Source organism: Heloderma suspectum, chromosome 3 (assembly GCF_057233095.1).
Source record: "Heloderma suspectum isolate Gila_16-S chromosome 3, 16-S_ref, whole genome shotgun sequence".
Lineage (NCBI taxonomy): Eukaryota > Metazoa > Chordata > Lepidosauria > Squamata > Helodermatidae > Heloderma > Heloderma suspectum.
Window position 1 is genome coordinate 110,850,796 of NC_139460.1, and position 24,274 is coordinate 110,875,069.

General features: G+C 44.2%; 1 protein-coding gene across 5 annotated transcripts in view; it reads left to right on the top strand.

Moving 5' to 3' along the window:
- The window catches only part of GEMIN8 (gem nuclear organelle associated protein 8), a 46,633-nt gene that overhangs the window by 15,370 nt on the left and 6,989 nt on the right, over positions 1-24,274 (top strand). For 3 of the 5 annotated variants that reach the window (XM_084844162.1, XM_084844161.1, XM_084844160.1), the window contains one exon: positions 751-1,189. In XM_084844162.1, the coding sequence (XP_084700288.1) occupies positions 751-1,189 (439 nt within the window). Of the gene's footprint in view, positions 1-750; positions 1,190-2,673; positions 2,712-24,274 lie in introns of all 5 variants that reach the window. The other 2 variants (XM_084844163.1, XM_084844164.1) reach the window with 1 other exon arrangement.

The window sequence follows — 24,274 nt, forward strand, 5'->3', positions numbered from 1 at the left end:
TTTCTTAGGGGCAGCTGGGATTCCTTCCAAGTGAAGTGGGAGCCTCTAGCTGCTGCCATCTTAATTTCCCATGTATTCCTCTGGGCAGGTTATTTGTCCTTTGTGACTCACCATGGCAGCCATTTTATGGCTGTGCCCAGGATAGTTTCTAAAATTTCCAAATGTGCCTACATTCCCTGGCCCTTCCTTCCAACAAATCACTTGAAAAAAAAGATAGCGCTTGGACTTCTAAAAGCCACCAGGCCACATCAACAGATCAGTATAGTCATGTGACATCCCTCTTGCTGTATCATTCTACGTTCCTCTTGCCCTTTGTTATTCTCTCAGCCTCCTGATGTCTATCTGCTTACCATTTTCCTCTAATAATAACTCTAATAAGAGTTAGCTGGGACAGCTTTTCTTTCATCTTTAATTTTGGCCTGTGAGTTATTCTGCAGAGAGGAATTACTGTGGTCCTCAGGCATCTTGGAGCTTCTAAGGTTTCCACTTTCCAAGTGTGTAGGGAAAGCTGGCAGATTCCCCTGTATTCACTTCCCTCATGATAGGGAACAGGTTATGTTACAACTACATAAATTTCTGAATGAATGGCAAGAATGTGCTGCATGATCTGATATTTTTGCATCCTTCATGGTCAAACGTCCGTAGCTGGTCATTTCCTTTTACATAAGGTGAGAGATTCTTCTTCTTTTTAAAACCCTTTTTAGAGTGGGTTCTTACATTATGAATTTTGTTTACTGTCCACATGTTTAGGAAGATTCGATGCCTCAGGACGTAAGACCATGGTATTCACAGAAAGTGTATGCAAGGTACTGGAAGCATTACAGTCAAGCCATGGACTGGATGTGCCGACACAAAATGGCTTACAGGAAAGCCATGGAGTCCATGTACAATCCATCATTTTCCCCTTCTGAAAATCCCCCCAGTAGACGTTACTCTGACTGGGATGGAAGTAACCCCTTGAGAGAGAGACCCTATTGTGCCTTTACCCGAAGCAGCAAAGCCCGGTACCCCCCTCGACCTCCACATGTCCCATCTAACACCAGAAGAAGACAAGCAGTGGAGAGGGAGTCCGAAACAGACACGGAATCTGAAGGTGAAGGGGATATCGAGTATGATCTGAGCAATATGGAAATCACAGAAGAGCTCCGCCAGTATTTTGAACAGACTGAGAGGCACAGGGAAGAATTGCGTAAGTGCATGCCTTATCCACATTCTCCGTATCCATTTATTTTAGTATTGGTCATCCCTTCTTTTTCTAGCCCTTCTTTTTCTAATTTTCTAATTATTTAATTAATTTATAGCCTGCCTGACGAAGGTGGCTGGCAAGAATGAAATAGGTATAAAATGTAGGGCTGTGCGCCACTTCATCCTGAGGCCCAAACCCCAAGTCAAAGCAGGCTACTTCGGGTCACTTTATGCCCCTTCCGAGGCGAAGTGGAGGGGGCGCGAAGCAACCCAGAGTGGGTTCGGGGTTCTCTGAAGCACTCGGTGAGCTTCGGACCCCCCAGCCCAGTCCCCCAGCACCTCCAGGTCCTTACCTGAGACGTCTTCTCCGCCACCACCTTCGCTGTCGCTGTCCTTGCCATCTCCACCGCCCCCTTTTCGCTGCCGCCATCTGCTGAGGCCTAGATGCACATGGCGATTCTTACTGCAGTGAGTCGCCATTTTTAAAATGACAACCTCCTGGAAGTTTCAGAAGGTTGCCATTTTAAAAATGGCAGCTCCCTGCAGTAAGAGTCACCGCTCATGTTCAAGCCTCAGCAGTTGGCGGCGGCAGCAACAGAAGTGGCGACGAGGGCGGCAGTGGAAGCAAGGTAAGGGGGTTTGCGCGGGGGTGTCGGGGGGACCCGAAGCATGGTTCGACATCTGAATTCGGGTTTGGGGCCGAGTCAGATTGGGGGGTCCCTGCAGAGCCCTAATAAAATGTAACATCATTAAAACAAACACATCAATTTAAAAAACACATCCTTTAAAAAGAAATAAGAATTAGTGCCTACTAGTCAAAACCTACTTCAGCAAACAAATGAGCTTAAAAGCCCCAGTCCGGCCTGATTAAAGATGTCTTTGCCTGCTGCTGGCGGAAGGATAACAGAGTTGGAGCTGGCCTGGCTTGGCCTCTCCTGGCACAGAGTTCCACAGCCTGGTAGCGGCCACTGAGAAGGCTGTCTCCTGTGTGCCCACCAAATATGCCTCCGAAGGTGGTGAGAACAAGAGGACTTCTCCTGAAGATCTTAAAACCCAGGCAGGCTTGGATGGGAGAATGTAATCTTTCAGCTAGCCTGGCCCCAATTCATATAGGGCCTCAAGGGTCATAATGAGGACTTTGAATTGCGCATGGAAATTGTGTGCTTCCATCAAGGGTATCAAGAAGCACCATACAAAAACAGCAAAGGGTTTCTAAAAATCAAAACAAATTCATGCAGCTGTTTTATATGAGGTGTTTTGAACACATTATTAGTACCATAGGCCTTACAGCCACCCTGTAAGGTCAACCAGTATTATCCCCCCATCACAGGTGAGGATAAGGGAACAGTGGTTTGCCCAAGGCCCCCTTGAAGTGAAGGGGGTAATTTTTTTTCCTACACAAATTGCAGGTGTGGGGAGCTGATCAGGACCACAGCGGGGGACAAATGCTGGGGTCCCTAACCAGATCATGTCTTACTTTTGATTCAGAAAAAAGCCCTGATGTAGCTGCATGCTACCTATTAAAGGTAATGTATCATTTGGCACTGCATTCATTGCTGAGGTGAGATTTGGAGCTGGGAGTTCCAGTTCACTCTGGGCTGGGTAAATGTAAACTATTTAGCCAGCCTTTTTAATATTAAAAAGAGAGCTGGCCTAGTGAGCTTTTCTGGGGAGAAAATTCCATCTTGGCTGTGCTTCCATTAAGAAATCACCCACTTCTCAGAAGCCCTTCACCCTGGCAGTAGAATTCTGAACGGAGCTTCACTTGTGATCCTAAGCAAATGTATATATCTGAATATCTGTAGCCAAATTGATATGGGATTTGTAAACATCCTGCTACAAGCGTCTGGTTTTTAGTTGGGTTTTTTGTTTGGGTGTCATAGCAAGAGAAACAATCATACTTTTTTGATCTTTGGTTCTTCTTTTCCATTTTCTTCTCCATGGTGACATTTTGAAACAGTACCCCCCAAAACCCTTTATTTGGCTGATCTTTATATTTTGAAATCCATACACTTAGAATGCCATGAGTGCATTTATTTAAATTAATCTGGTACTTCTATCATTAAATTTAGCAGGATCTTGGAGAAGCCGAACGGAAATTCTCGGCTGCGTGGTTGAAGTCTGTAGGAAACCCCTGACATAGCACATAATATCATAGAATCATAGAATCATAGAATAGTAGGGTTGGAAGGGGCCTACAAGGCCATCGAGTCCAACCCCCTGCTCAATGCAGGAATCCAAGTCAGAGCATCCCTGACAAATGGCTGTCCAGCCTCGTCTTGAAGGCCTCCAGTGTGGGAGAGCCCACCACCTCCCCAGGTAATTGGTTCCATTGCCGTTGGTTGGTTCCATTGGTTCCAATTGGTTCCATTGGTTCCATATGGAACAGCCTCTTGCTTTCTCTTCCTTTGGCTTAATCGAGCGGTGTAAGTTCCAAGATGTCTTTACCCTCTGAGTACTTCTAGTGCAATGCAGTGCAAGAAGTTATCTCTTCCACTGCCCTTTTCATAATTACAATTGGACTCCCTCTTTTGAGAGAGAAGGCTTTAGGCAAATCAATATCATCTTCTTCTCTGCATAGTACTTCGTTAAAATATCTTGAGTTTGGAAGGGCTTTTATCTTTTTTATTTGATTGGTGCAGTTCACAGTGTGAAGGCAATCACTTCTCCCTTGTGAGTTTTATACTGAGGCATTCACAAAATATAGTGTCCGTTTTCGAGGATAACTTCACTTCTCACCCAGCAAGAATCTCAGCTGCTGTAGTGTCTTATTAAGAATAAAAGCTGAGACGGAGAGGTATCTTCTCCAAGTCTGTTATAACTTAGAAGTGGTGCTGCCCAGGCAACCTCCTGAGACCAGGTAGTGTGGAGGAGATGCACTTACTCTACGTTTAATTACAGAGAGCTATTGATTTTGCAGAGTACCGTTTTTAAATTGAACAAGATTTCAGGATAAAATTTGATTAAGCTGAATGCTAGAATCACATTATCTCATTTCATCTTTCCTCCTCTGCAGAAAATCCTCATAGTACATACTGATAGTGAAGGAACTGTATTTTGTTTTGTTTTTAAATGCCAGACATAATTACATTATCCGCCTTAAATAATTCTGTCATATAATCTGCAATTGCAAGAATCCAGCTGGTTTATTGGCCTACTGACCATAAAGGGGAGCCTTTACATGCATGATCTGTGTGCTCCTCCTTATCCAGGTGACTATATGCATCTATTTTTCTTTCCATTTACCCTTTTGACATGCCTTTTCAAACATCAGCCAGTCTCCTGATACTCCAGCTGCTCTTCCTTCATCACTCTTGGCAATCCAGAGCACTCCTAGGTTTTGACTAGCACACTTGGCTGGCTCATATGTAACAGGAAACCACGTTTCCCTGTTGTACAAGTGTACTGCTATAAGCCTCAGGTCCGTGCCCTCTCTACCTGCTCTCAGCTGTGCACACGAGGAGGTAATCAAAAGCTTCCACCTTTGCTTTTAAACTAAGCACAGTTCCCTGTTACCGTATAGAAATGTAATAAATTAACAAATAGTGTAAATGTGCATGGCCCCAAGTTGGATCAGGACCACCACTCAATAGGGTGGGAGAAATAAACCTCCCTCACCAAAAATTGGCATCAGTTGAGGCTTTTTTCTTTAACCCCCTGTGTGTTGAGAGGAGGGGGGATTTGGGGGGAAATGGTGGAGGGGAGGTTTATTTCCATGGTATGATGGTTCTGATCCAATTTGGGGCCATGTACATTTAAACTGTTTGTTTGTTACATTTCCATACTGCCCAATAGCCAAAGCTTTCTGGGTGGTTCGCAACAGTTACATCCACAAAATACAGCATAAAATGCAATATAAAATTTTAAAGTTTAAAACTACAGTATAAAAGTAAACCAAAATAATACCCAGCAGCAGCACAGAGATATAAAATACAATAACATCTTAAACAGCAGAACTAAAAGACTAAAATGCCTGAGAAAATAAAAAGCTGGTGCCAGAAAGAGCACATTGTGAACCTGTCTGGGAAGCTCATTCCATAACCGGGTTGCCGCAGCAGAAAAGGCCCTCTCCTTGGTAGCCACCCATCTCACTTCCTTTGGCAGTGGCTCATAGAATCATAGAATAGTAGAGTTGGAAGGGGCCTACAAGGCCATCAAGTCCAACCCCCTGCTCAATGCAGGAATCCAAGTCAAAGCATCCCTGACAGATGGCTGTCCAGCCTTATCTTGAATGCCTCCAGTGTGGGAGAGCCCATGACCTCCCTCGGTAGTTGGTTCCATTGTCGTATTGCTCTAAGAGTCAGGAAGTTTTTCCTGATGTTCAGCCGGAATCTGGCTTCCTGTAACTTAAGCCCATTATTCCGTGTCCTGCACTCTGGGATGATGGAGAAGAGATCCTGGCCTTCCTCTCTGTGACAACCTTTCAAGTACTTGAAGAGCGCTATATATCTCCCCTCAGTCTTCTCTTCTCAAGGCTAAACATGCCCAGTTCTTTCAGTCTCTCTTCACAGGGCTTTGTTTCCAGTCCCCTGATAATCCTCTGAACCTTTTCCAGTTTGTCTGCATCCTTCTTAAAATGTGGCACCCTGAACTGGACACAGTACTACGGATGAGGCCTAACCAGTGCTGAGTAGAGGGGAACTAGTACTTCCCAGGCTCCTGGAAAAGGACTACTGAGGAAGATCTTAGGATCCAGGCAGGTACACTAGAGTAATAAAAAAACTAGCCCCTACATGCTCCATGAGGAAAGTAACATGTAGTTTGGGTCTTTGTTAACTAGCCACCATTACAGCAAACTACACTGTGTTCACAAGTTTAGAAGTCATGGGGAACTGCTTGGTTCAAAAGTGGAAGTTAAAATTCAGAGAGCTGTAACCCCAGTAACGGCAAATGTGGAAATGACTCTGGCTTTTGGAGCATTATGCTTCAGAGGAAGGGTCACTAGAACCCTCAAGAAAGTGATTGGCCGAAACAGCTGAAGTTCTCACATTGGTGAGCAGAGTAAGGGGAAGGCAAGACACTGGGCCAGTTTGCATGATCAATAAACCACCATGGCTTATATAAGCCATGGTGGGCTGTGGTGTGTGCCAGTGCATGATGACAGCCATTTTGAATATTCACTGCCCAGCCATAGCTTGCCATGTTGTGTGAACCCAGGCAGCGGGGGTTGTGCAAGGGTTAAACAACTTTTGCATAATCCATGGCGTGTTCTAGGGTTATGCAAGGGATGTTTAACCCTTGTACAACTCCTGTCATCTGGGTCTATGCAACATGGCAAGCCATGGCAAGGCAATGAATCTTCAAATCCTCCCAGCATGCATCAGTGCATACCACAGCCCACCAAGTTTGGGCAATTTTGATCGTGCAAAGTGGGCCACTGCGGTATTACCAGGGAAGCTGCTAGAGAACAGAAAATTCCCTCAGAAAGGGATGACACGATAAGACAAGCCCCTCCCTAACTGTTGTCAGTTTACGTGACGGTAGTGGTCTTGCTCCTTATCTCTGTGCTGAACCGCAGAACCTCATTGCTCAAATGGCAGGACCCAATGAAGGGGGAGTGGGCTTCTTAAAACATCCATCCTCCAGTTAATAACTTCCCACAGTGTGCAGGTAACCCCTTAGTAAGATGGCTGCAACTTCCTGCCAAATGATGGGACCTTTAGACCTTCCAAGATTTGGGGTCTGGCACTGACATGCAGTAAAGTTCTCCTCGCCACTTGGTGGGATGATGTGGTTGATTAACTCATTAAGAGGTTGATAAGTCCTGATTATGCAGATTCTGAAATAGGGAGTGCAGGTGGTGAATTTTAAACCCCCCGATACATTTTACATTGGACTTCAGACCCTTTGTAGTCCAGCTCAAGCCAGAATTAATCCATCATGTGTGCCAGTCCCTGCTATCACATTCCCCCAAACCATCCACCTTACCTCCCTTTGTGCCACTTCCCAGGGGGTGAGGACCCCCAGCAATGCAGCCCTGGGGACTGCAGTCTGGGTGGCACCATGCATGCTCACCACGACTTATCTGTGCCTTGTGACAAGTGTGCACTGCAGCACACTGTCCCTCGTATATTATTCCGGAGACCCCTCATTGCCCCAGTCTGGTACATAAAACCAAGGCAGTCTAGAAAGCTTCTGAGCACTGTGGCACATACCGAAGCCCCTAGGCCATTGATGGACAACTTTTGGCCTTCCAGATGTTTTGACCTACAATTCTCATCAGCCCTAGCCAGCATAATCAATGGCCAGGAATGCTGTGAGTTGTAGGCTAAAACATCTGGAGGGCCACAAGTTACCCACCCCCCGGCCCAAATGCTGTTGTCATCATTCCACAGCAAGGCCTAGGGCAGGGATGGGCAATTTGTAGCCCTCCAGTTGTTGTTGACTACAACTCTCATCATGCCTCACCATTTCCTATGCTGGATAGGGCTGATGGGAGTTGCAATCCAACAACAGCTGGAGAGCCACAAGTTGCTCACTCCTTGCCTAGGGGACTGTCATTCTACTGACCAAATCCAGAGTTTGGGTTGTTTTGGATGTGCAGTGAGCATTGAGGGAAACAAATCCATTTCCTCTGCATTGATTCCCAGCAGAATTGGGTTGGTCCACTGATTAACAGTGATGATTTATGACTTGGTGCATGATTATCTGTCTTCACCCATGGAACGCCATGAAAAATCCAGAGCGGTTGAGAGGTGTGAGGTTGGGCTGAATATATAATCCTTTTTTCTTTTTGTGCTTTGGATCTTTACTCTAGACTGGAGCAAATAAAAGCCACTGGCTTTAAATATTTTTCATTCCTTCCTTCCTGCTTTCCGCCCTCACCCCAGGAACCAGACTCTTCAGACTCTGACAATCTGTGGGTTTCTATGCACTTCAAATTCATTTCTGGCAGCATGCACTGCTGCGACTCTAACTTTGACAGGGAGGCATTTTTTAAACTGGCAACTCCTGAAGCTCTGTGTCTGATTTAACACTCCAGTAAGGATGGGTGGTGTGTGTGTTTTTTCCTTCAGCTAAGCCCACTCTTTTTCTTCCCTCCTCAAATAGCTTTTCTTTTCTTTTCTTTGAATTCTTCTCAAGTGCTCTCCAACTCTTTGTAATTCACATCATGTGCCAAGCTCCTTGATGGCCCCCAAAGTAGCTGTGCGAACAGTGTTCACTGAGCCTTTATAATATGTCAAGTTATTTGCATCATTACGCTGTAGAGAGGGTTGTATACCTCCAGGTGAAGGGAGTATAACCATTAAAAAGTACAAAATGATTCCTTTCTTTTTCCATAGACCTCTGTGTGCTTGCTTTCGTTCAGTAAAGTATTCATCCGGTGATATTTCTTTTCCCAGTATTCAAAATTATTTAATGGCTTAATCATTTTATTGTTCTTAATATTGGCAACTCTCTCTCTCACACACACACACTGTTCCTTGTGGAGCTGGTAATTCTAACCTGCAGGAGATGTTTTGTGGTTGTGTTTAAATGACTTCCCAGAGGCTATTTATGAAAAGCATGAAGTCATTTTTCCGGGTTATTGCACCTGTCAGATGTATCCAGCATTCTGTTGTGAAGCTATTTGGGAATGCTGGTTATAAAGAACACAAGACAGCAGAATAGCTGTCTTAGATTTGCAGAGAAGGTGTTCTTAAAACTGGGAAAGTATATAAAACACTGGAAGAAGTCTTGCAGAATTCTCTAATTATTGATTGCCTACATTTCAGCACATCCATACTTCCAGTTTTCTCTTTATCACTGATTTCACCCACCCCACCTTTCATATTAAATAAGGCAAGAATAGAATGAGAAACACAAGAGAATGGTGCTTGTTTGTTGGTGAGACTGTGGGAGTTAACTACGATGTAAATAACTTCTTGAATTTTTCCTCTCTTTTTTAACTTTTAAAACTTGAAAATCAAGGAAGCCATCACTTATAACAAACTGGGTTTGTTAATGCAGGATTTCTTTAGACTTGTCAGTTGTTAGGACTGTATCTGATTTTCCATCCAAGTCACGAAACTGTGAGCCAATGCTCTCCTGCCTGTAATTTTTTCCAAAACCATTCAGACTAAAACTTCTCAGGCAAGGGTTTCAGTCAGGGAAGAAGCAAATTTGGATAATCAAATAAGGCCCTTGTTGCCTGTAAGAGTCTGAGATACTTTCAGTTTCTTGTAGCTCACTCTGCTACATCTGCTTGGTTTGTTTTCTTCCTCTGTACAGATGAAGTCTGCTGTTTGTTATCTTTTCGAAACCTTGTTGGACTTAATCTGGAATTTGTTTATGATTTCTTAAGCCTATTAACTTCTCACAGGGGAAAGCCCTTGTGGGGTTGGAGCTGGGAATGAAGCTTTGTTCGCAGCCTATGCTATACTTGTTACCTTCTCCCTTCTTTGGAAACAGCATAGTAGCTATCACGTTCAGATAGGCCAAATAGATGGTGCCTCAGGACATGCTGCTTCCTCACCTTATGGAGAAGAGAGGGTGAGGCAGGTGTACGCGCCTTGACTGATGAGCTCGCTCATCAGTATGAAGTCATCCTTTGTTTTGTAAAGACAGACAAACTTCCAAACTGAATCCAGTCCAGAAGCAACTAGTTGTTCCTGCATTAATGGTTGGCTGGTCCTTGTGCTAATCACGAAGCCACCACACCCATCTGATTGTACGGAGTACTGATTGGCTGGCCCTGGTGAGAATCCTTAAGCCCGTCCCCACCTCTTCAAGAGCAATACTTAACTTAAAAAAAAATCTTGAGAATATACGTTTTAAACGTATAACCATGCTAGGCGCTTGAAAATTAGCCGGAAGAAACGCATAGCCTATCCAAATAAAAAATTAGCAGTGGAGTTGTAGCCTGATATGTGTAGCGGTAGAGGACTGAGGGAAGTAAGAATAAGAGTGTGCCTGCAGCACAGAAACCCAAACCTGCTCATGGAGGGAAGTATTTATTTCCCTGCCATGGAGAACCAGCTATGTCTGGAAACGTTCTGGGTCTTCAGCACATGGGCATCAGTCAAAAATTCAAGATTGTTTGTGGTGCAAATAGTATTTTGTTGTCTCAAAGCTGATTCAGGTTTCCAGGCCTGTATCAAGAGGCTGCTGTCCTCTGCTACCTTGGTTTGTTCAGCTTTTCAGCAAATAGGCCACTGTTATGATACTTCGACCATTTTGCCCTTTTCCGCACTTTTTCCAGCTCTACAATATCCAAGAGCTGGAGGATATTGTAGAATTGGGAAAAGTGCAGAAAAGGGCAACTAAAATGATCAAGGGGCTGGAGCATCTCCCCTATTGAAGGTTACAACTGCTGGGATTGTTTAGCTTTGAAAAAAGGAGGGTAACGGGAGACATGATAGAGGTGTACAAAATTATGCATGGGGTGGCGAATGTATATAGGGAGACATTTTTCTCCCTCTCTCAAAATACTAGAACCCGGGGTCATCCCATGAAGCTGATTGGCAGGAGATTCAGGACAGGTAAAAGGAAGTACTTCTTCATACTATGTACATATTAAACTATGGCATTCGCTACCACAGGATGTAGTGATGGCCACTAATTTGGATGGCTTTAAAAGGGGGTTAGACAAATTCCTGGAGGAAAGGGCTATCAGTGGCTACTAGGCTTGATGGCTATGTGCTGCCTCTAGTACCAGAGGCGGAATGCTTATGTACACCAGTTGCTGGGGAACATGGGCGGGACGGTGCTGTTGCACTTGTCCTGCTTGTGGGTTCCTGTTCTGCAGCTGGTTGGCCACTGTGTGAACAGAATACTGGACTAGATGGACTCTTGGTCTGATTCAGCAGGGCTCATGTTATTATGTTCTATAGTTAACACTAGTGAATGCATATTGTCAAGTACCACCTCTATAGGGAGACAAGAAGGACAGTTAGGGTGCTCAGTGCTCTGTTTGACAGAACAGAGTGGAAACTTAGGACAATTCTGTGAATCACTTTCTTTGCCTTTCTCTAGTGTGCAGTGGTTCCCCTGACCTCTTGTCTTGCCCAAAGGCCTTTCATCCTGATCCTCTTTACCTCTTTTCTTCCCATAGCGTCTCCCAGTGATTTCTGTATCTGCTAATAATAATAACAACAACAACGACTTGCACTTGGCTCTTTCCTAGCAGACCTGTCAACGGTCATACCAAAGCTTTTAAGAATCAAAACACCCCACAAAGGGAATCATTTCACTCGAGGTTTGAGTCTGATGGATAGAGAGAAATGCACCATGCTTTGTTTTGTTTTGTTTTTTTGAGTTAGTGGAATTGAACCACATATTATGTAGGGCTAAGACTGCTAAATCAAAATGTATAAAATAAGACAGGAATGCATTTCATTGGCTGTGTTTAATGGAGCTTAGATATGAGTGATTTCTGAGACAAGAGAGTCATTTAAAACAAAAGCTCTGTGACAACTTGGGGACAGCTGCTAAATCTAGGGGTTATGAGGAGCCACTTGTGGGGAGCAGAAGATAGTTTTCCTCATGTTTCTGGACTTTTCCACCCCATATGTTCTTCTTATGTTGGGCCTTGAATCTATTTATTCTACTAGTGTCTGCAGCTGCCCTTAATGGCTTCTCTAATTTTTCTTCTTTCCCATCATTCTTCTCCAGGGGAGCCTGGGAGAACAGCTGCTGGCAAAAGGAGCAGGTGATATTACTGCTAGGAGCACCCCTCAGGAAAAGTCATTCCCCCTTTGCAATTTCTTGTCAGAGGCCCCCCACCCCATAACCTTGAATTCCCTTTTCCGTTTCCTGTGCTTGTTCTCAGGAAATCCAACTTTCTCTCAAGCCCCCCTATTTTACTGTGGTTTGGCTTTGTGAGAGAAAGATAGGGCTGCACTCTTTTTGGCCCCAACATTTGAGCTCCTGCATTAGGATTTGACTGCCAATTTCTTGTTGTTCCTCCATGTGGTGGACCATTTTTGTGCTTCCTTTTCCTTCTCACATCAGGTGTCAATTCTTGCCTTCATTAAGAATGGAGTCCAACACTTGGAAATGATATATTTCTTTCGAACTAGGATGATCAGCTAGCAGGCCACATGTGGGCTGTCGAGCAACTTCTTTTCCCCGGAACTCGTTGGCCCTGAATTTTTTTTACAAGGAGTGGAAGATAACCAAGAAACCATTCTTAAACTAAGATTTGTACTGAGTTTTGTATTGGATTAAATAACACCAAGGATAGGTACTACTATGGTTATCTAATTCTGCCAAGGGTTTTAGTTTGATATTTATTAGGAAATGCTGCTTAAATGTATTCCAGATGATTCAGATCTGCCTTGCCACAGACATCTGAGGGATTAAACTCCATATTGAGTTTGCAGACAGGGGGATCCATACACACACTGAAAAGGAAGAAAACACCTGTTTCTGCGATCCATTATACTTTGCAGTTGAACCAAAAGTTTAAGGGCTGATTTACAGATTGTGCCTTCCATGTCAGGACTGCTCCTTGTGGTGACTATAATATGAAGAGCAGCTTAACGTGGATCACTTTGATCTCCATGCCACTGCTGGATGTTCCCAGCAGCAGTATAGAAAATGGCTGTCATTTCAAGCAGTGTTTTAGGAGGCGTGTCTTGTTCCTGCTGTTGTGTGGCTCAACTTTCTCAGGGATCAAAGTTTTCCAGTTAGCAGGGGAGCTGGCCAGCAAAGGAGTCTCAGAAGAGCCCAGTAAATAAGGTGTTACTTCAGCAATGGCTACAATATCATGAGGTTGCTGATCCAGAGCATGTGAAAAATTTGGCTTCCTCCTCATGAGTAGGGCTCAGGGGTAGGAGGCCTTGTGCTGCCAAATGGCTCTTGCACTTTTGGTTCTGGGCTTCTGCTCAGTCATGGCATCACCTCTGTTCCGGGGGGAGAGCCTGGAGGGTCCAGAAAAGGGGAGTAGGACTAGTCAGGATGTATCTGTTCCCCTGAACCCTCAGCCACCTCTAGTGGATGATGTCAGCGACGGCTGACTCCTGAACCTCATGGGGGGGGGCATCCTCTGAGGTCTCACCTAGTTCTGAGCTGGTCTTGACAGGAAGCTGGTGGAATGCCAGGGGAGAGATGGAGGCACTTCTTTTGCCTTTTGGTTGACAAGTGAAGGGCCATGTAGCCCCCTACCAAGAAGCTGAATCTAATCAGGAGGCCATGTGCTTAAGGAGTTGAAACAAAACTTATCTTCAGCTCCCAACTCTGAAAGAGGTTGCAGATTCGTTTTGTTTGTCTTATTCCAGATCAAGAAGCAAAACTGCATTATTGCAGTTTTGCTTCTTCTCAATTACCTAGGGAGGTGGTGGGCTCTCCCACACTGGAGGCCTTCAAGACGAGGCTGGACAGCCATCTGTCAGGGATGCTCTGACTTGGATTCCTGCATTGAGCAGGGGGTTGGACTCGATGGCCTTGTAGGCCCCTTCCAACCCTGCTATTCTATGATTGCCTAGTATAAATATTTTGTATGGGGGAGATGGAAGACATTGCAGAAAAGGTGACATTAAGTAGCTACTTAGCTAATTTCCTTGATTCTTATGTCATCTAGGCCTACCAGTGTTTGATATCATTTTAATTGTCTGAGACTAATAAGCTTGCCAGAAAATTGTCTGAGATGACTGCATTAAATTACCCCCACCCCCATAGCCTTTTATTTCAGGACAAGTGTTTCTATAATTTCTGAGAATAAATTCAGGCTGTGAAGGTCTGAGTCCTACAGGGGCAAAGGGAAAAAACGGTCAGGCTTAGAGGCTTGGAGTTTTCTGTTGGGAGGGGGTATCTCTGAGAGGAGCAGTTTCCCCGGTTAAGTTTCATTTGCCCAGTTAAGTTTTATTTCTTCATGTTTGAAGCAGGACTTTCGGTTTTGAGGGAGGAGGGTATATAAGGAGAGCAAGAGAGCCAGTATGAGCAGTGGGGGAGACCAGAGCCTGAAGAGGGAACAGGAATAAGCAGCCTGGAGAAGTCTCAAGTGCAGCTAGGGTAAAAGAACTTGGCATTTTGCAACTTTTATTTTCTCGTAAAGCCTTTTGTATCAGTCAGCTCTATTGTGTAAATACCTTTAGTTATAATTTGCTTGCTTTAATTTACCAGTAAATTGCTGTGGTTAAACTCTGTGTCTAGAGTGTTAATCACCCCATGTCTACAGCCTAAACCCCACGTTATTGGGAAGGGGAATGTAAAAGAAGAAAGGTGGGACTCTTAAGGAGGCAAGAGATCCTTAAGGAGTTGTTCAGGGGGTCCAGGTCAATAGGGAAACCCTGACATAGGCATTCCACTTTTACAGATTGGAACCATTCCTATGTTTATACTCTAGCAAGAGACTATGAAATTATGAAATGAAACTATTTGTAGAGTCCTCTATATTGTAAGGAAGAAAGGATTTGGCAGTGGTGGTGATGGTTAAATGAGTGGCTGAGCTCCTGTGATGGCATGGAATTTCACAAGCATTCTAAGTGAACAAAGCTCTGTACAACACAGACAATGTGGTCTTTGTTCTGTTCCTCCATACGCTTCTCTTTGGGTAAAGAGTAGAACACACACCCAACCACCATTTTATATGTAAATATGGCAGATGTGTTGACCTGTCACGTTTTATTTTGCTCTGAGTCATGGCTCCTATCTACAAAAAATAAAAACAAAATAGAATGTATGAATTGTCTTTGAGAAGTGTTATTGAAGTAAAAAAGAAAAGAAAAAAAGGTACATTTGAAATGTTTACATTTTTCCCACTGACAGGCTTCAGCGAGCATTCTAGGTTAATGTTTCTTTTATTTACCCAGGACCCTGCTGTGTTTCATGACACATCATTGAATCTTGTCAACCTGCCTGTTACTTAATGACACTTCTCTTCTTATCCTTATGAGCAGGACCAAGATGCACACCTGGATGAAGGGACTGAGGGAGATACTGGTCCCTTGAGGGAGGCTTTGTGATGGAATATGGCAGGAGACCAATAAATCCATCAGTCATGTGAAAGCACGTTAGCAGTATTTGGAAGAGTACCAGTGAGACTGTCCACTTAGCGATAAAAATGTCACTTAGAATAATTTGCTCTTCATGCCACAGCTGGATAGCTCCACAGCTGGCTATTATAAAATGCTGCTATATAATTGCATTGTATAGGTTGAAACAGTTGTGCTGCTTGGTGGGAACTCTCATCTTTTGTTTTTCCCAGGCAGTTTTCAGCAACTCTGACCAATCCCATTTTTACATATGTATTTATTTATGAAAAGACCCTTCAAGTATGTTTCAACTGAAGTTCTTAAAATCTATAAAATAGCATATGGATGTTTCAAAAAAGGCTCCTCCTCAAATCCTAAAGTTTAAGAGTGTAATTTCACAATATCAAAAAAAATATATCAGTTCAGTAAACAGTCTGGCTAACATCGTTGGTCCCATGAGCATGTTCCCTGAGTTGATATGGGAACAGAGTTGGCAGTGGGGATTGCATATCTGTCAAGTGGCCTTTTGTTGCAGGACCCTTAACGATGCTTGGAGATGCTCTTGGCAAGCTGTCTTGTACCTTAAATATTGCCACAGATCAGCAAAAAGAAAAAGAAACGTTTTAAAGGGACTACTCTAAAGTGAAGCTGCTGGAATGGAATTCATTAGCAAATTTGACACTGGAATCCCATCTCAACAAATCTTGCCAGTGATTAGCTCACTACATAAAGTAAGAGTCAGTTGGGAGTATTTTCCCATGGCAAATAGCAACCAGGGAGGGATTTGCCTCAGGATTGCAGCAAGAGAAGGAAAGGGTCAAAATTCCCCCTCCACGCTTGCTGCAAATCTAACCATTATCAGCCCTCCCTGCAGCTGATACTATTTGCATTTTTTAAAGCTGCATATTAAATGCAAAGGCATACTGATGTATTTGGCCCTAATTCTCCTTCTTTATGAGTGTGTGTACTCTACATCATTAGTTTTGCTAGGCCTAGGCTCCTGCTGGGGCATTCGGTCTCACCCACGTTGATTGGCTCTTGTGTTCTTCTTATTAGATTCTGTATTTATTTGAGCTCTACATAGTACTGTGAGTGTGTGGGTATGTATGTACTCAGGGCGTATGTATGTACCTACCCATTTAAGTTACCAAGTGGGCTCTATAGCACTAAGGGCAGTATCCAGCACTGCCACTCTGCTTATGCTATTGACATACCACTAGTATAAGCTACCTGAAGCTGTATGCCAATAATATGAACTGGCGCAATGGGTTTCCCCCGAAAACCTATCACGTCAGCTTACACTATTGGCATATTGCTAGAGGTCACTTATACCTGTGGTATGTCACTAGTGTAAGCAGAGCAACTGTGTTGGATGCTGCCCTAAATGTTCAGAGGGCTTCATACACATTGGCCTCATTCACACATCATGCTAAACCATGTGCTATGTGCATGAGCCACAATGAGACTCAGTCCAGGAGGAGAAGCTTTTGCTTTTACTTTCCCTTAACCTCAGTTGGTTTTGAAACTTATTTCACAGCAATCCCAGTAGCTAGTAAGTTGTGTGTTGTTGTTTTTTAAGTGGAGGGATAGGGCACCTTTCTGGCGGGTGCCAAGAAGGGGGTCTGGGGGTGCACTGGTACCCACAGGCATCATGTTGCCTATTCCTGACTTAAAGTGATGTGTTAATACAGCTGTTACCTTGCTGGAATTGTTACAACTCCCTGTAAGGTAAGTCAGTGTTGCTATCCACTTATTGAAGGAGGATGGGAAAGTTTTTGTCTAAGGCTGCCTGATGAGTACATCTCAAAGTAAGATTCAAATCAGGGACCTGCTGATTCATAGCTCAGGTTTGAAAGTTGCCTCTTAGGGTAAGGCAAAGGGAAGAATAAGGGCAGTAGGAGATTAAACCAATATCCAGCCAAAGCAAGTCCCAGAGTCCAGGCTCCTTGACCTTCTAGTCAAAAGCTCTGTGGATGAGTAACAGGCTCTAACCCTGCCCGATATAACCAGGTTGAGTGAAGGTGCATTTGATTTAACCTGAAGGGTTTTAATTCATGTATAGATTTTTTTTCTGAAAAGCATATAAAGCTTCACACAGTTTACCAGATAAGAATAATCTGGGGACAAAAAGGAAATACGAGGGACAGCTAGAAGAAAGTGGTAGGAAGGGATGTAGAATTTCACTGCACAAAGTTGAACACTTTAATTACACCCTCTCAAGGGGCCCCTTGCAAAACTGATAGACAGGACAGCCTGCTGTGTTGCCAAGAAGCATGGAAACAATTTTAATGTTTAAAAAAAAACTTTCTGAGACCAGCTTTATCCCGATCAGTGGAACTTATTTTCTTCTTTGTGTGTGTACCAATAGTTACTCAGACAACTGCTAGACAGCTGGAGGTACTATTCCTGGCAGTTACACACTTGTATTTTTTTTTAAAGTTAACTTGACAATCATATAGTATGTTTAACACTTTGAACCTTTTACCCAAAAAAAGTATGTTAGTCATTATATTTACACAGTTTTACTTGGTCAAACCTAGCTTTGCAATACAGTGGCCAGTAATATTTTTTATGTTATGTGTGTACATAAAACCTTACAAGGAAACTTTTAAAATCAATATCTCATTTTATATTGAAGTGGTGTCCATCAGTCGTATTTACTTTCAGATTCTGCTTTGTTGAAATTGGTTACTTCCTTGCAAATGTGTTTAGAATTGTAGTGGTAAGTTATTAATTCAATTTAAACTTAACAGTGCAGGCAAAGATTATTACTGACCCAATGGTAAAGCAGGTATTTTAAAAGCTTCTGGTTTTAATAACTTTCTTTCAATATATTGATGTGCTTTGCTAATAGAATGTGTGCAAACAGTATGAGTGAAAACAGACCAAAATGTGTTGAGTTAATCCTCCGTTAAATGTAGCTACTGGCTTTCTCTGGTGTCAGCACTGTAGGCTGAGACAGATTGGAGTCCTGTGGCGGGAGGAGAGGCAGTGCAAAGCTGGCTGGTCTGCCTGTAATCTTATTGTGGTAGACTTCATCCCTTCTAGAAGCAACTGCCCATGTCTGATCCTACACCAATTTTGAAGTAGTTTTTGGGCATTGTCTAATATTATGGAATAGCTTGAACGTGCCTGTCCTGTAGATGTTACACATTTCATAGGGGTATCTGTAGTTTATTGAAGTACATTGATAGTGTACCTAGTGCAGCCGTCCCAACCTGTTCTGGGTTAGGAAAGACAATAGGTCAAGCCTTCCCTGACCTGATGCCCTCCAGATGTTTTGAACTACAATGCCCCTTGGCCTCACACAGCATGGCTAGTGGTCAGAGATGGTGGGAGTTGTAGTCCAAAAAATCTGGAGGGCACCAAGTTGGGGAAGGCTTGACCTAGTGTCTTTCTTGACCTAGAACAGACAACTCCCAATGAATTGGGGTAATACAGATAATATTTCTGCCCGTTATAGAGGCAAAAAGGGGAATGTACCTTCTAATCTAGAGAAAACCCCTTGACCATTGTGGCTGCAGAAAAGAATGACCAAAAGGGGTCAGAACATCTTCTGTTAAAGGAAAGGCTAAAGTGTTTGAAAGTGTTTCATTTTAGAGAAAAATATGAGTAAGGCAGGAATATGAATGCTTGAGATAGAGTAAGTGGATAGAATAAGTGGATAGAAAAGAGCATCTCCCTTTAAGAGAACTACCCAGTGAAACTGACTGGCACTAGACAGACAGAATAGTGCATGCCTAATTTTTGGAACTTGCTACCCCAAGATGTGGTGATGGTCACTAGCTTAGATGGCTTTAGTGGGGATTTTTGTGGGGAAATGGTCTGTCGATAGCTGAGCCATGCTTAGAGGCAGCATGGCACCTAATTACCAGGTGTAACAGCCTTCAGGCCCTGCTTGTGGGTTTCCTGGAGGCAACCTGGTGAAAAACAGGATGGTGGACTATATGTTCCTTCCAATGTAATTGAGCAGGGCACTTCTTATGGTTTCAAGTTAATACCAGGCCCCTTGACATGTTATGGTGTATCTCTCTGTGCTTCTACCTGTCCCCATCTGGATAGGTGAGGACTGAGTTGCCAAACAAATCTGTAGCTAATATTATTCTCAGTAATGCTACCCATCGGGAGATACTCCATTTTGTGGTTCCCTTTTGCATCCTTTTGCTTGGCTAGATGGTTAGGCCTCACACACATCATAGACTTGGGCACATGCTCTCTTATGAGCACCTTCTGAACAAGGACTCTTGGGGTCCACACACCCGTGCCTATGTCCACTTTATACAGATCAGGTACTCCTAGAACTTGGATGTGTGTGTTGCTGGGCAAACTGTCAGCAAAAGGCACTAGTAGATAGCTGTAGGGAGCTTCTTGATTGCTTATAAGATCAATGGCAAGGGATTATATCAAAATCTGTATTGCAGGATAAACCACCAAGAATTGCTAAAGCAGCCTTGTTTAAGCATAAGATAACTGGAGGATTAGGATTGATTAATGTCAGAGTATATTATTTTGCCTCAAGATTAGCAGCAATATCTGACTGGCTGATCTTAGATAAAAGGGCAGAACAAGAAGACTTAAAGATTTCAATTGTCAATTCAGTATGGTTTGATAAGAAAGGAACTAAAGTTCAAGATTAAAGTCAACTTAACCCAGCTCTATCACCACTAACTTAAGTATATTTGTATTATGATTATGATTATCTTGCTCTGGTATTAATTTCAGTTATTTCAGATTTTGGATCTGTTGAAATACCTTCCTTTTCGTGAAGTGGCAAAATGTTAACAGTCCAGTGTGATTCCAGTATTTTAAATTAGAAATGTTATAGGGAGTTTGATGCAAAAATACCCCAATATATGTGCACACGTTATGTGTGTAAAAACATTTGCAGAAGAACTTTTATTGTCCCCCTGGGCCAAAAGGATTAGTAAGTAAATGGCATTACATGATTCTGTCAATGGAAAAGAGGAACTTAAATTTCAGACATTAATGGGAAGGGGATTTTGGTGAAACTTTCTATGATGAATGGATCTGGTTATGAGACAGTATTGCAAAAATGTGATTAATGTAACACTTCTTTTAGAAAAACGGTAGTTCCGCTGGGATCTCTCGCTCAGGCAACAAAAGGTAGAATTGCCTATCAAATCCTTAGTACTCCAAAAACTGTTCTCGTGGAATATCTTAAACAACTTATGCTGGAAGAAGTCTTGGAATGGATAACTTGCTTATTAACCTCTGACACAATCTGTACTGCTTCATCTTGGAAATAATCACAGCCGCCAACTACAAGTGACTGGTCTAAAAGGATTTGGACTAGCACATTTTAAAAACAACCTAGCTATTATAAACATGCTAAGGAAGGGAGATCAATTGACAAGTACGTAGCAAAGTGGGCTTTATTTATATCGTATTGGAATAAACTTTTCAATGAGGATGTTCCACCCTGCGCTTAATTTCAGCCTTATTTCAGCCTTCTCCAACCTGATGCCTTTCAGATGTGTTGGACTTCAACTCCCAGCATCCTGCACCCAGCTCTGACCGGCTGTGGGTGCTGGGAGTTGTAGTCCCACCCATCTGGAAAGCATCAGGTTGGGGAAGGCTGCTTTATTCTCACTTCTGTCATGTTGCTCTTTTTGCATAATAAAGAAAAAGCCCCAGCCGCTACTCTCCTTGGCCCAGAAGCCTAAGCTTCTCTGGCACAGCCATCAGTGGAGGAGGAAGCTCTCAGCCTTGCGTTTACAAAGCATTACTCTCCATGCCGCCAAGCACGCTAGTGTGTTTTATCCAGGAATGTATACAGTCTTTAACAGAATGAAATAAGATCCTAGTTGAGAACATCTTATTAGGGAAGAGGAGAAAAGTTCTGACACTCATACTTTGGAGTTCCTAGTAAAGACAACCTTTCTGATTAGACTGGATTCTTCTCCCCCACCCCAACAACATTAACTGCTAAGTGCCATTTCAGGTCAGTGGCAGTGATCTCCCCCAGCCACCACAGCAGCTGCAACCCCCCCCCCCCGGCCACTGCAGAAGCCGCTGCCACCACAGCCATGACCTCGCCCACCCCGCCCACCCATCCCTGAGAAGAGCAGGATGGGCTCAGAGAGCCATGCCAGCCAGCGAAAGGAGCCGGTGGAACTCTTCAGAGAGTTGCCGTTCCTCAGGGCCAGGCATTGACTGAGAGATCTCCTTCAGAGCAGCTGCCTGTCCTCTGTTAGCTCTGGCTCAACAGGGGAGCAGGGGGCTGCTCTGGAGGATAAGTGGCTGCTCTGGCAGAGAGGCGTCCCGGGAGATCGCCCGCAGCAGAGGTGATCTCCCGGGACACCTCTCCAGCCAGGCAATGCCTGGCTTTGAGGACAGACCCTCTCAGAGCCTGACATTTGAGCCTGGGCAGCTCTGAAGAAGCACGCCAGCCAGTTGCACCCTCCAGAGAGCCCGCCCACCCTCTGGCTCGCTCCGAGAGGGTTCTTTGAGCGAGCCGGGGGGGGGGGCTCCTCTGGTGCAGCCGCCGGCCCTCTGTATCACTCTGAGAACCCTCGGAGCCAAAGAGAGGGCAGGCAGCTGCTCTGGGGAGCCCCGCCAGCTGCTCTCCTGATGGGGCATCCGCTGCAGCGGTCAATCAGGTCTGGTGGGTCGCCCCAGAGCTCCCACTAGTGCCGCTGCCTCGCTCCAGCAACACGGCAGCAGGGAGCTCTCCAGGTGGTCCGGGGAGCGCGCAGTTCGCCACTCCTGGCACACCACCTGAGACGGGGGATTCTCCCCGCCTTGTGGGAGGGCCAGCCCTGGGTGAGGTGCGCAAATGCTGCACCGTTGAGAGAGCTGAAATAAACCCTTTCTAACATGTAAAGAAGAAATCACAGAAGATTTTTTTAAAACATCCTGGTATCTTTGCTTCTGTGGGTCATCTTTTCATCCAAGGATGTTTAAATTATTCTTGGCCATCAATTCATTAATCCTTCCCAAGACCCTGTGAAGTTGGAAAGCATGGATCATTTTACAGACTAGCAGACAGAGATGCAAAGCTGTTGCCTGTCCCTCTCCCATTCTGGCTTTCTAGTCATTCCATATGATGTACAACACTCGTTATACAGATGCATTAGCTTCTGTATGTAGTATTCTTGATATCAGTTGCATTTGATTTCTACAATTGTTGTCTTTCCTCAGGAAAAGTCCTTTAACTTAGAAGGCATGCTGAGTCAGCAGTGACTTGGAAAATCCATTTTTGTTGTCTGCCGTAATGCCTTGCATCTTACAGCCACGTCCTCTTTAGCAGGTTGCCCTCTAATATTATGATGCAGTCTTTACTACTTGTGAGAGACTCCCAACAGCAGGCTTTACAAAGGAAGACATTTCCGGTTTGCATTTTTACGTTTTCCTTTCCAATTCGGATTTTTCTGTCTGAGAAGAACAGCATGCTGTGGTGCCAAAATAATGATTGTGTTGGCTCTGGGTATAGAAATGCATCTCTCTATATAAGGAACGGAAACAGCAGGTCTCTGGATGGGAAGGTGCCTGTGCTTCTAATCCTTAAGCTAGTTTTATCTCCTTCATAGCACTTGGCTACTATTGCAGTATTCTCACCATCCTGGACAGCCCATCTTTTTAATGGATAATTAGATCCCTAAGCCAGCAGGATGTCTCTTTGTGCAGGTCACTGTTGACTTTTTCTTCTGGAGGAGCGATGTAGATGTGATGCTTTGGGGGGCGTCAGGGGGTGCTCTAAACAGCAGTGAAATGGTCAAAGAAGGGGGCCATGCAGCACATTATCATATTTCCCTTTGCCCTACACCAAAACTCACCAGGCTAGGCTGTTCTGAACAATAGGACTCAACCCAGCTGTGGGTGGGGTGGATGTAGGCATCTCCTGTCTGGTATGGTCCCTTCCTTAACCATCACTTTCCGCGTACTTACTGTTCCATCTCTAGCTCCTTCTGAAAATTCAGGACATTCGCAATCATCCTGTGAAATAGGCTAGGTTGAAAGATGATGATTGACCTAAGGTCACAGTGAACTCTGGCCTTCAGGTCCAATGCTCTGACCAATGACACAGGATCAAAGCACACGTAATGATCCGTATCCTGTAAACCAAGGGTGGGGAATCTCTGGCCCAGGGGCCAAATGTGGCCCTCTGGGGTTCCCCAGGTGGTCACGTCCCCTGCCCCCACCCCCTTTCCCACAACCACCAATCATTTCCTGGTTTGCCAGCTTTTGTGCAGCTTTCCCCCCATTCTTAAAGGTTGACATGTCTCTCCTGAGACTTAGTTACTGGCAGAAAGAGCTTTAAGCAACGATGTGGTGGGATTTGTTTGGTATTTTCTGGCCCTGTTCACCACTGCACTTCGGCCCACAAGAGCTTCTCCAAAATTGACTTTAGCCCTTCAGCTGGAAGAGGTTCGCCATCCCTGCTCTAAATCATGTTTAGGGGATCTGGAGCATTCATTGGGCTCATGCAGTCAAACCATGGGTTGCCATTCTGTTTTGAGGACAAGAACAAACCATAGTTTTCCAGGGCAGATGTAATGGCAAATGGGAAGTAACTAATTGAATCTCAGCACACAGTAGGTGGATGGAATGTCCAACCCCAAGGTATGTTCTCAGGCCTCTAAAACCAGGGGTGCACAACTCAAACCGCCCCCAGGGCCCTTTATTGTAAATACTGGCCACTGGATCTGAAAGCTTCCCCCCATGGTGCCCAGCAAAAATGCAAAGCATGGTGGAAGAGAGTGGGCGGTGCTAGCATGTTGATGAGGAGGACAGGGTCGGCAACCTGCACAACATGTATCAGTGGGCCATTTGTGTACCCCTTCTGTAAATCATGATTTGGAGAATTAGAAACATTATGTGCGAATTGACTCACTTAAAGAAATTCCAGCTCTGCAGCATTCAGGTCATATGCTTGAGGGGGGAAAGTCAGCCTTTTACCAAACTTCTTCATTGCTACTTTAAAAACCATTGTCAACAAAATGCTTAAGTGCATCCTTCAATTTTATAGGTTCTAGATGCACAGTCTTGGAACTCTATTAAAGTGTTGATTAAAGGGCTACCATTTCTTGGAGCACTATAAAGCAGGGGTAGGCAATGTTTTGAGCCCATAGGCACAATTGGAAATCTTGAGAAACTGTCCTGGGCACAACCATAAAATGGCTGCCATGGCTGGGCATGGCGAGCCACAAAGGACCAGTAACCTGCCCAGAGGC